At 49.0% G+C, this 12421-nt stretch overlaps 1 protein-coding gene across 2 annotated transcripts in view; it reads right to left on the bottom strand.

Annotated features, from left to right (window-relative positions):
* CHRNA7 (cholinergic receptor nicotinic alpha 7 subunit) overlaps positions 1-12421 on the bottom strand; it is a 145032-nt gene that overhangs the window by 13292 nt on the left and 119319 nt on the right. For both annotated transcript variants that reach the window (XM_030814382.1, XM_030814383.1), the window contains 5 exons: positions 10609-10688; positions 6726-6893; positions 5877-6071; positions 4824-4910; positions 1128-1237 (listed from right to left, as the gene is read on the bottom strand). In XM_030814382.1, the coding sequence (XP_030670242.1) occupies positions 1128-1237; positions 4824-4910; positions 5877-6071; positions 6726-6893; positions 10609-10688 (640 nt within the window). The remainder of the gene's footprint in view (positions 1-1127; positions 1238-4823; positions 4911-5876; positions 6072-6725; positions 6894-10608; positions 10689-12421) is intronic.

Genomic DNA, 12421 nt, shown 5'->3' with positions numbered 1-12421 from the left:
TTTTAGCTCCCCAAATCCTTAGGCCAGGCTCTCTAGACAGGAGGACAGGGAAGCTTTACAAAGCCCACATGAAGGGGGGAAGAAGCTCAGGCCATCCCTAGGCCCTCATCAAGGTTTCCTGACTGCCAGGCGAGGGTGGATGCAGAGCTCCGGACACCAGATCCTGCAGGAGAGGATCCCTGGGTGGGTGAGCATCCGTAGATGTGGCCGGGCACGGTGCCAGCAGCTGGGGCAGGAGTGGTATGGCCCAGGCTAAGCTGACAGGCTGTGGGATGCAATCCTTTCTGTTTTCTTCCATTTCCTTTTATCCCTTTCCCCTTCTGCGCTGGTGACGATTAGTCTTTGTTTCATAGACTTCTGGTTGGATGATATCCCTATACGTACTGAAAGTACATATTTGTACATGGCTCATTCTGTTTCTTACTCTTTGCTCCTCATTCTGTTGTGAAGCCTCAACCATGTTGCTACGCATCTGTCTCATCTGTTGCTTCCAGCTGCAGCACAGTGCTTCACGGCATGCCTCAAAAAACAAACTAGCTTCTCAAAACACCGTGCTGATAGAACACACAGGGCAGCCAGTTTGAGAGCCTTACTCTGCAGAGTCAGATCAGACAGCAGTGCCACAGGGCATCTGGGAACACGCGCACCATGACTGCACACTACACAAAGACACATCAGTAGGTGACGAAATACAAAAACAAAGCTATTTCTGGCTGGGCACGATGGCTCACACCTGTAATCCCAGCACTTTGAGAGGCTGAGGTGGGCAGATCACGAGGTCAGGAGTTCGAGACCAGCCTGGCCAACATAGTGAAACCCTATCTCTACTAAAAATACAAAAAATTGGCCTGGCGTGGTGGCAGATGCCTGCAGTCCCAGCTACTTGGGAGGCTGAGGCAGGAGAATCACTTGAATCCAGGAGGTGGAGGTTGCAGTGAGCCGAGATTATGCCACTGCACTCCAGCCTGGGTGACAGAGTGAGACTCTGTCTCAAAAAACTAACAAACAAAAAACCCAAAGCTATTTCTTTAGGAATGCCCGTTTTTTGTGTGATTTTAAAAATAAACCCTAGGAGGAGCCTCCTTTAGGGAGGGGCTCCGACTCCATCGGGGGTGGGAGGAACATACCCACTTGGGCATCTTGCCCCCGTCGGGGTCGTGGTGGTGGTACTGCAGCACGATCACCGTCACCACCACCGAGAGGCCCACGATGATCATGGTGCTGGCGAAGTACTGGGCTGTGGAGAGAACAGATGCAGGGTGAGACCCGGGGCTCCCACAGCACTGAACGTCACAGGACAGGCACACCCTGACCAGGTTCTCTGACCGTCAGGGCCTCAGGGTGCCGTGATGCCCATGTGCTGGGCAGATGGCCTCCTGCCACCAGCCAGGCCTGCAGCCCATATTCTGGGTGGGCAAAACCAGCCAGCATGGTCTGACTTCCCGCCCACGGAGTGGCCTTCCCTCACTTCACTGCACTTCCATGCACTCTGGCCTCCTTGTCAGTGAATAAGAGCTAGCATCTCCTGGCAGGATGGTGATAAGGTTGTTCCTGTGAGTAAATACTGGATGTGAGGGCATGGGAACCAACCAGTGTTTACGATGCAGGCCTCTACTGTGCTCCAGGGGCACAATGAGGGCAAACCTGCACACCACCTGGCTGCCAGCTGTCCAGCCTGAGGAAGGGATCAGTGGCAGGGACTTTTCAGGACGAGAACTTCAGTCTCAGCTTTGGCTCTAATGGGCCATGGGTGTCCTTCCACGTGGGCCCAGCTGAGAGGCAGCATGGAGCATCTGAGTGCTTCCACCCTGGTCCACTAGTTACTGGCTGTGAGTTTGGAGTAGATGCTCAGCCTTTTTGGGCCTCAGCTCTCCAATGGGGGTAGTGCAAAGGATGATGTTTGTGTCCCCACAAAGTTCATGTGTTAAAACCCTAGTCCTAACTGGGATGGTATCTGGAGGTGGGGCTTTGGGAGGTATGAGATTGTGATTTATAATAAGAAATACGTATTTGGTTTTCCTCCCATTTCCTGGCACACAGCTCCTAAAACCTTTGAATCTCTAAAGTCATCAGTGTCTTTTTATATGCTAATGAGATGATTTATGGCTGAGGTTCCTGGATACCCTCAGGATGGGGTTTGGCTCCCAGGGGAACCAGCCAAGTAATTAGAGAGTTGGAACCTTCAAGCCCTGTCCCCTCTCCCAACCCTTGACCCCTGGGGAGGAAAGAGGTACTGAGGGTTGAGTTGATCACCAGTGGCCAATGATGTAATCAATCATGCCTATGTAGTGAAGCCTCCATAAAAACCCAAACGGATGGAGTTCTTTGGAGACATTCCCAGTGCTGAACATGTGGAGGTGTTTGGGGGGTGATGTGCCCATCTCCATGCCCCTTCTCAAATACCTTGCCCTATGCATTTCTTTCATCTGATTGTTCATCTGTGCTTTATAATTAATGAATAAATATCAGTAAAATGTTTCCCTGAGTTTACTAGAGTGAGTCACTCTAGTAAATGGCTGAACTCAAAGATGTGCTTTTTGGAACTCCCCGATTTACAGACACTTGGTCAGAAGCATCGGAAGCCGGAACTTCTAACTGGCATCTCAAGTGGAAGTGGTCTTGTGCGCCTTAATCTGTGAGTGCTGTGCCAACTCCAGGTGGTGTCAGGACTGAAGTGAACTAACTGTAGGACGCCCAGCTGGTTTCCAAGAATTGGTCAATGTGGGAGAAACGCCCCGCTTTGGTGTCAGAAGTGTTGTGTAAGTAGAGAAATGGTGAGTGATTTTCTCAAGGGCCTTGAACAGGTCCTGAGGGTGCAGCCCTCATGAATGGGATTAAAGTCCTTCATAAAAAGAGGCTAAAGAGCTAATTCACTCTCTTTTTGCCACGTGAGGCCACAGCGAGAAGAGGGCCAGCTGTAAACCAGGGAGTGACCCCTCACCAGAGCCCTGCTGCCACCCTTATCTAGGACTTGCAGCCTTGCAGAACTGTGAGAAATAAATGTCTGTTGTTTAGGCCCCCAGTCTATGGCAATTTGTTACGGTAGCCTCCATTAAAACAGGAACCCCTTCCTTGCAGGATTTGTGCAATGATGAGCAATTACACAGGCCAAGATGTCTAGGAGAAATGAGGGGGCATTCTTTAGTGGGCAGCTCTGATTATTAAACCTTTGGTGTGGCTGTCCGCTCAAGGGGCTGAGCTCTAAGCGGAAAACATCAGGGTGCAGGAGGCTAAGCATTCAGCTAGCCCTCACTGGCCCTCATGCCAGGAAGGAACTCACTGCCTTCCTACAAAGACCAAGAGGTACCTGGGAGGAGCTTTGCCAGAGGTGGAAGTTCGAGACCTAAAGTTAGCATCAGGGCCCCTGAGAAAAGGAAGGAGACTGGAGCAAACCGTGCCCCTTATGAGCTGAATGATGCTTCCCCCTAGAATTCATATGTTGAAGCCCTAACCCCTAGTACCCTAGAATGTGACTGTACTTGGAGATAGGGTCTTTAGGGAGGTAATTAAGTACAGTTAGGTCATCAGGGTAAGCCCTAATCCAATCTGACTGGTGTTCTTTTAATGAAGAAGAGGAAATTTGGACACACAGAGAGACACCAGCGATGCAGGTGCACAGAGGAACTACCAGGCGAGGACAAAGCATTGTGAAAGTGGTCGTCTGCAAGCCAGGGGGAGAGGTCTCAGGTTAAACCATCCCTGATAGCCCCTTGGTCGTGGACTTTCAGCAGTGCAACTGTGAGAAAATAAATTTCTGTTATTTAAGCCCCTAAGTCCATAGTATTTTGTCATGGCAGCCTGAGCAGACCAACCACCTCTGGAGAGATGGGGGTCAAAGGATTGCCCAGACTGAAATTCCATCAACAGAGGGCAGCAAAGCTGATGTGCCTGGGGCCATCGACATCCCATCCTTCTAGATGTGGGCTATGCACCAACCAAGCCTTTCCCAGCAGGTAATCAGTCCAGAGAAGGCCTGACAACTGCCCCAGGAAGGGTGGCTGCAAATCTCTACTGAAAGCAGTGTGCTGGAAGGTAGAAAGAATGGAGTCAGAATCAGGTGGAAAGGTGGTTCTTCCCTGTCTGGAAGGTACCAAGAGAAGAATGATACCCACAAAGCCTTTTCATACCAACAGTTTCTCTGGCCAAGATACTGCACATACGGGGAGTTCCACAAAGAAGGGCCTTTGCTGCTTGATTCCTAAAGCCTGGGGGTATCCAGGTAGGGCTCTCCCTCTAGCCCACCCCCAGGTAGACACAGAATGGATCCTCAAGCAGCAGGGGCCAGCAGGTGTAATGACAGTCTGTATACCTCCTTCCAACCTTCACTGCCCAGTGGGAGTGGAGACTCTTGTTTTTGTTGTCCCTCCCTGGGTAGAGGGTCATGCCTTATACCTGTGCAAAATATATTTTTCTCATTCATATTTCCCTAAAAACTTTTATTTTATACAGAGACATTGAGTTATCTCAGGACACAGTAACCGTGTGCTTCTCCCATTTTAACAAAGGCTTTGTGGGAAAACATCTTAAGCTAAAATGATGCATCTCTAATGATAAAATATCTGGCTTGAAAGCAAGCATGAGGCGGAGAATTATGAGGGGAAGGGAGGCATTTCTGCAAGTTAAAAGTCAAACCTCAAAGCTGAACATCCCCTTCCCCTTACTTGGGCCCAGATGACTCTGAATAGTTACAGCAAATCATCACCTTCCAGAGAAAATGGGGGCAGTGCAGCCCTATTTCTTCTAGTTTCATCTGCTGGGAAATCCTGGGCACACGCTAACCCTAACCCCATATCTGCAAGAGAGGAGCCCGACTCTTGACTTACCTATCAATGGTACCGAATCGGATGTTGCGGGCATGATCTCAGCCACGAGCAGCATGAAGACAGTAAGAGAGAGTAAGACTGTTATCCCTAAAACATAAACACACAGCAGTTCCTCAGACAAAAACAGACAAGAAGGCCTCAATTCTGTCTAAAGAGGGCTCCTAACCTGACACTCAAAAGGACTAGGGAGGCGCTGGGGGGAATGTCGTGGAACATACGTTTTCCCTATGTATGGGCGTGTGCATTTTCCAGGGGACATTCCATGCCACTTGTCAGAGTCCCAAAGGAGTCTCTTACGGAGACAAGTTTAGGATCCAGAATTTTAAAAGCATCAACACAAACTGAAAAATTTAACTTGGCACAATTATCTCTCATATTCTTTGTAAAATATTATTGAGAAGTAGTTTCACGTAGCAGGAAAAAGAAAATATGCAGTCAGGAGACCTGGTTTCAGGTCTTAGGTTTGCTACTCAGCTAGCTATGTGACCTTAGATAACAACATTCAACCTTTCTGAACCTCATACTCAGAAGATATGGGTTTGGGAATGATTTCTACCATATGCTACATCTGATGTTTAGTAACTCTTTAAGACATTGGGAAACTCATTCTGCCATTCAAAATCTTGGTTTCCTTAGCTTTGTATGGGAGTGATCATAAGAATTACACTGGGTACTGTAACATACAAATGCAAGCTGATACTAAGCTAAATTGTTCCCTCGATGACCAGTTGCCATCGAGGAACAGGTGGGGTGGCAGGAGGGAAGAAAGCACAGGCCCCTCGAGGCAGAATGGAGCTGGCCCCTCCCCGTGCATCCCCCATCCTCTGAGGGTCCTCCAGTATTCTCAGGATCACACAGCCGTCCAGCACAGAGCCCGAATCAGGGACCTCTGGTGTCCTGGAGCCACCCTGGGCTAGGAGGTCCATGTGGGATGAGCCAGGGAATCCCCAGGAACCCTGATGGAGTCCTGCGCTGTCCGCTGTGAGCCCTCCAGAGCTGACCTCAGCAGAGGGCCTCCAGTCTCAGACTCCCGCCAGACACCGGGGCGCTTACCCAGGGAAATCTTCTCCCCGGAATCTGCAGGAAGCAGGAACACCAGCAGGGCGAGGGCGGAGATGAGCACACAGGGGATCAGCAGGTTGAGGCCATAGTAGAGCGTCCTGCGGCGCATGGTCACTGTGAAGGTGACATCGGGGTAGGGCTCTTTGCAGCACTCATAGAACTTTTCACTCCTCTTGCCGGGGATTCCTCCATAGGGAGGAGGAGAGAAGGAGCCATTGTTAGAATACAATAAATTACCCTGTTTATTTCAATGTGTATACCACACCCAAGCACAGCCCTAAAGTTTGCAAAGTGCTAAAAAAAAAAAAAAAAAAAAAAAAAAAAAAAGGGTGGGGGTGTAATTAGCTTGAATAAAACCTTGTTGATTTACTATAGAGTTAAGAGTATTTTAGTGATAGTTGGCCAAATTGGTAGATATTCTTTTGGTGGATTGGAAACACATGATTATAATAATTATAAATAATACATTACCAATTTTACACTGTTATAAATGTAATCACTGTTTTCCTATTTAAAATAATCAAATATAGGTTCTCATCAACTGAAATTTGCTGTTCAACTTGCTTTTAGAAATGGAGTGGATCTGAATAATGGAGAGATATCTATCCTCACACTGGTTTGTTTAAATGCATCCTCACTACAGTTGCCAGTTCCTCTTGGAAAGCATGGCATATCCTAACTGTTTTCTCTTTCTCCTCCTGTAGCTCTCACTAAATTACGGAGACTACTGCAAAATTCAATAAATGCTCACACTGGAAAGGACAGTGGAAAATCCCAAACTTTTAAAGCTTGCCCAGGAATAGGAAAGCTTTCTTCCAGGCTGTTAGTCTCATGGCTTACCCACTAGGTCCCATTCTCCATTGGGGATATAGCCACTGATATCTGCCTCCTGCATCTGCAGATCCAAGGACCAGCCTCCGTAAGACCAGGACCCAAACTTCAGTTTGCAATGCTGCACATCAAAGGGAAACCAGCGTACATCGATGTAGCAGGAACTCTTGAATATGCCTGTGTGGGTGATGGAAACAGAAGACTGAAACGGAAGCTGACTGAGATGTGCTCAAAATACACAGCAGTTCCTTCAGCCGGTTCCGCCCTCCGCACTGCAGCTAACACAGTCCAGAGCAAACTGAATCTTTTTATTTATTCGCAAAATCTGTAAAACAGAATCTCAGCTAAGCTTCACTGTCTTTTAAAATCCAAATGTAACACTGACATGCTCTGTCAAAGACTGTTTTGTGGGCTTTTTCTGCGAAGAGTTAGCTCTATAATCTTGCATTTACCATGAGCATCTTCAGACTCTAAATGATAAAAGTAAAGAATGCAAAACATCTCAGGGAAGTTGATAACACTGACGATGAAGTTAGAAATAGAATCTAAAAGGGGTGTGTGTGTGTGTGTGTGTGTGTGTGTTTGGTGCGGGGTGAGGTAGGCATTTTCTTTAGGTTAAAAATGGGAAGAACACATGATTATCGAGAAATACAATCTAGAATTCTGGTTAAAGCTAGAATTTTAATTAATTTACATTCTAGATCAAGAACAGAACAAGCTGGGCACAGTGTCTCATGCCCATAATCCGAGTGACTCAAGACACTGAGGTGGGAGGGTCACTTGAGACTAGGAGTTTGAAACCGGACTGGGCGACATAGTGAGACATCTCTAATAAAAAAAATTAGCTGGGTGAGGTGACGCATGCCTGTAGTCCCAGCTACTCAGAAGGCTAAGGCAGGAGCATTGCTTGAGCCCAGGAGTTTGAGGCTAAAGTGAAGTGAGCTATGATCGAGCCCCTGCACTCCAGCCTGGGGAACACACCTAGAATCTGTCTGTAAGAAAAAAAGTTAAAAACAAAACAAAAAAAAAAACAAGAACAGATAAGTTTAAGCTGAAGAGATGGTGCTTGAAGGAAGAGTTTCCGCTGAAAAGAGCTATTCCAGGCTAGGACAGGTTGGAAGTGGATTTCCCAGAGGGCCAAGGGGAGGAAACCAGAAGAGGCCACTCCAGTTATTTACACTCATGTGCTCTTCCCTGCCCAGAGGAAGGCTGCATAGCACAAGAAGACAGGCACAGACTCAGTGTCCAAGTGTTCCTGGGGCAGGGCTGGCACTCTGCAAACTTCTGCTATAAGTTGCAGAAAGAACACATGCAGGAAGGGCCTCCACGGCCTTGCAGACAAGGACCCCACCTCACAACCGAGTTGGGAAAAGATACACATTTTGTCCCCTGAAGTTCCTTTAAGTATGCTTTGCGTCCTTACATGAAATGTTTATAGGAATCTGGAATCATCACAGACAATCCCCCTCCATTAATAGTTGGATCCCCCCAAAACCCACATTGTCTGCCAGTTAGTTAGAAAGCTTTGTAACTTCATGAGCCCATTTCTACGAAATGGCCCGAGACAGAGAATTTCTAGAGACAAAGCAGATCAGTGGTTGCTGGGAGTAGGAATGGGAATTAACTGCAAACAAGCAAAAGGGATCTTTGTGGGGTGATGAGAATGTTCTAAAACTAGACTGTGGTAATGATTGCATAATTCTGTAAATACACTAAAAATTGTTGAATCACGTTCTTAAAATGCATGATATGTAAATTCTCTCTCAATAAAGCTGTTAAAAAATAAACACATGAAATGGGGGGGAAAGTCATGTTATGATCAAGTCTCTATTTCAGAGCTTGAACTCAAAACATTCTTTTCTATCCATGCCCCTCTACAGACAGGGCAGCATCCTGGGACTCGTTCTACACTCCCAGGGAACAGGCAGGGGTTTCCCAATCCAAGCGGCCCTGGGCTTTTCCTGCCAGCATAAGGAAGCCCCTCATGGTCACAGGACAACGTGCCCTGTCCTGACCGGAATCCAGGGCCACTGCGGTGGGGACACAGGCCTGGAGCCCCAGAGGGGGCTGCTGCGCTCAGGCAGCTCGAGGCTTGCAGTACTGCTCCTGCAGCTGAAAATAGCCTCAGCCTTCCAAACAACCTGCAGCAGCATATTCTACACTGGTGACTATCGGAGGCTGTTTTCTAAAATAGCCCTCATAACAGAAGCTGCAACACGCAGGCCTGGTGAGAAAGACCTCGGGAGTGATGGAAGGCTCCCCCCACTACCCCTGTCTGCAAGGGTCCTGCTGGTAGGAGGAAATGCCAGGGCTAGCAGGAAAGCGGATGCTTCGAGAAGCCTGAACAGCTGGACTTCTTCAATCTCTTCCAATATTATTGGGAGATGTCTACCATTGACAGGTTCACTCGCTCCTTTGTTCATTCAGGGATAAATGCTAAGGTGAGCAAAGGCTGACTCTGCCCCCAGATGCTTGTCACCTGCTGACAGGGCACGCAGACAGCAACCCAGAAGGCACAGCCAGTATGTGTGGTATGTGAGTGGTGTGAGTAGTGTATCTGGTTTGAGTGTGCATGTCTGCATGTGTGTGAGTGGTGTGTGTGAGGGTTGTGAGTCGTGTGTGAGTGGTGTGTATGAGTGGTGTGTGTGAGTGGTGTCTGAGTGGTGTGTGTGTGAGTGGTGTGAGTGGTTTGTGAGTGGTATGTATGGATTGGTGAGTGGTGTGTGGGTGGTGTATTCGTGTGAGTGGTGTGTGAGTGTTGAGTCGTGTGGGTGGTATGAGTGGTTGTGTGAGTGGTGTGTGTGATTGTGAGTGGCGTGTGTCAGTTGTGTGAATGGAGTATGTGAGTGGTGTATGTGTGTGGGTGGTGTGTATGAGTGGCGTGTGAGTGGTGTGTGTGAGTGGCGTGTGTGTTTGTGGGAGTAGTGTATGTGTGACTGTGAGTGGTGTGTGAGTGGCGTGTGTGAGTGGCGTGTGTGAGTGGTGTGAGTGGTGTGTGAGTGGTGTGTGTGAGTACTGAGTGGTGTGTGTGTGGGAGTGGTGTGTGTGTGAGGGGTGAGTGGTGTGTGTGGTATGTGTGAGTGGTTGTGAGTGGTTGTAAGTGGTGTGTGTGTGAGTCGTACGTGTGAGTGGTAGTTAGGTGTGCAGGTAAATTGCAGGTTACCTCTGAGCAGAAAGTTAAACAGTTGCAGTGTGGGAGATCACCCTGGAATAAACACATTAAAAATCCTCTAAAAGATCAAAAACCCCAGCTGTTCATATCAATATGCTAGCACGCACTCTGCATGCACCTCCAGGCCATAAACCCATTTCCCTTGCCCTGTGAATCGACTGAAAAGATGCGCTGGTGGGAGAGAACCAACCCAGGGAGCACTTAGCCTTGGAGGTGAGACACTGCTGGGAAGAAGTCAGCCGCTAGAGAGCTCTCCCTTGAAACCACCAGACCTTGCCTGTAACCTGCATGTGCTCTTTAGCGCACGCACTCAGGATCTCGGAACTGTCACATCTCACCCCCGGCAGCTGGAGCGCTGCACCTGCCAAGACACTGAGTCCCGCGGGAAGGAGGATGGCAAGCTGGAACGGAGAAGCAGAGCCTGGAGAGGTGGCCACTGCCTGGCAAAGGAGACTTGCTGTACTTGTACATTGGCTTTAAGGCACACATGGCAGAAAATAAGGACATACTGGCAAAGACGGCTTGATTGAGACAAAAGAGGAGGATGGACTTCTGGGGGTAGAAAGCACATAGAAGCACAGAAGAGAAGAGAGAGGAAGAGGTGGGAGTGAGCAAAGGCGAAGCAAAGAGCTCGTCCACCACACGGGGGCACTGGCCAGACTGACACCCAAACTCGCTTCAATCTTCTAACTGGAAGAGGACAAAGGAGGTGCAGCTTACCTGGAGGCAGGTACTGGCAATGCCCGGAAGAATTCACCAACACGTTAGTGTGGAATGTGGCGTCAAAGCGCTCATCAGCACTAGAAACAGGAAAAGGACTGCATGAGCCAGTGCCACCAGGCTGTGGATTTCCCGAAGCCCTGGGGTCTGTCTTCGATGGAGCAGCAGAGACCTTGAGAGGGGCCCCTGTCTGTCCTCACAACCCCACACCCCGCCTGAGAGCACCACTGGGGCTGGCCTGGGAGGTCTTCCCAGGGCACAGCTTGGAAGGGGCCAGTGTCTACCCCCATTTCAATTTTCACACCGAACTGGTGATTTTTCTCACAATGTATATAAAGTCAAGCTCTTAACCAAATGAAACCTGTAAACAACTTTGGGGGACATCGGCAGATGTGACATTTTCATGATATCTAGAAGAACAGAGGGTGGGTGAGGCACGCTGCCACCCTGTGAGCCTCATGGGGCAGGGTTTTCACTCGCTGTGTGCAAAGCTCTAGTTCCAGCCTCTTGAAGCGGACCCACACTTGGTTCGTGCTTCACATATATATCTTTTTTTTTTTTTTGAGACAGAGTCTCGCTGTGTCACTCAGGCTAGAGTGCAGTGGCGCAATCTCAGCTCACTGCAAGCTCCACCTCCCGGGTTCACGTCATCCTCCTGCCTCAGCCTCCCAAGTAGCTGGGACTACAGGCGCACTCCACCATATCCGGTTAATTTTTTGTATTTTTAGTAGAGACGGGGTTTCACTGTGTTAGCCAGGATGGTCTCGATCTCCTGACCTTGTGATCCAGCCACCTCAGCTTCCCAAAGTGCTGGGTTTACAGGCGTGAGCCACCGCGCCCGGCCCACATATATATCTTGAATGACTGAACTGCAGGTGCAGGAGGGAGCTGGAATCCACAACCCCAGAGGGCTTCCAGCTCCACAGTTAGCGATGAAAAGAAGGAGAGTGGGGGAAGACAACAGAAGTAAGTGTGAGTTTTAGATGGATGCACCTCTGCCCCTCTCCGTCCTGTTCCAGCCTCCTGCAGCCAGGAGTTAACAACTGGGATAAAGGACGCACACCCACCCAATGAAAAGAAGGAAAGATCACTTCTTTAAAAAGTAATGTAATAGCCCCAACAGCAATACACCAACAGCCTGTACTAGCCTTGTCTTCTTATATTTTCTGGATTCTGATGTGTTGACATCTGGGGCTTTGCTGACTCTGGAGGGCCCCTGGAGAGATAGTAAACAACTCTGGCCTTTCAAACACAAATCAATCAATCCAGAACCCATACACCCCCCCCCCCCAAACACATCCTTTATCAGGCTGTCACACTGGAGTTGACACCAGTCCTGCTCTCATCACTGCAGGACCAGGTAACAGTCAACCAGGAAGAGTCCCTATGCCCCAGGGCCTATTGCAGTTACTCTAAGGAGCTAATCCTAAGCCTAAACCCGCGTGTCCTGCTCCTCCCTTCCCTCCTGCAGAAGCCACAATGAAGGAAGTCCCTTGCTCAGGTTTCCCGCACTCTCTCTGCCTCCCGCATGGCCCTGGTGCCTCCTTGTGTCCCTGCATGTGCTGCATTGCCTTTTTTTTTGAAATGGAGTCTCACTCTGTTGCCCAGGCTGGAGTGCAGTGGTGCGATCTCGGCTCACTGCAACCTCTGCCTCCTGGGTTCAAGCAATTCTCCTGCCTCAGCCTCCTGAGTAGCTGGGATTACAGGTGTGTGCCACCACTCCCGGCTAATTTTTATATTTTTAGTAGAGACAGGGTTTCACCATGTTGGTTAGGCTGGTCTTGAACTCGTGGCCTCGTGATCCACCCCCCCC

This window comes from Nomascus leucogenys, chromosome 6 (genome assembly GCF_006542625.1).
Source record: "Nomascus leucogenys isolate Asia chromosome 6, Asia_NLE_v1, whole genome shotgun sequence".
NCBI classification, from domain to species: domain Eukaryota; kingdom Metazoa; phylum Chordata; class Mammalia; order Primates; family Hylobatidae; genus Nomascus; species Nomascus leucogenys.
Note: the sequence above shows the minus strand (reverse complement) of the source record. Positions and strands in the feature narration are given on the sequence as shown.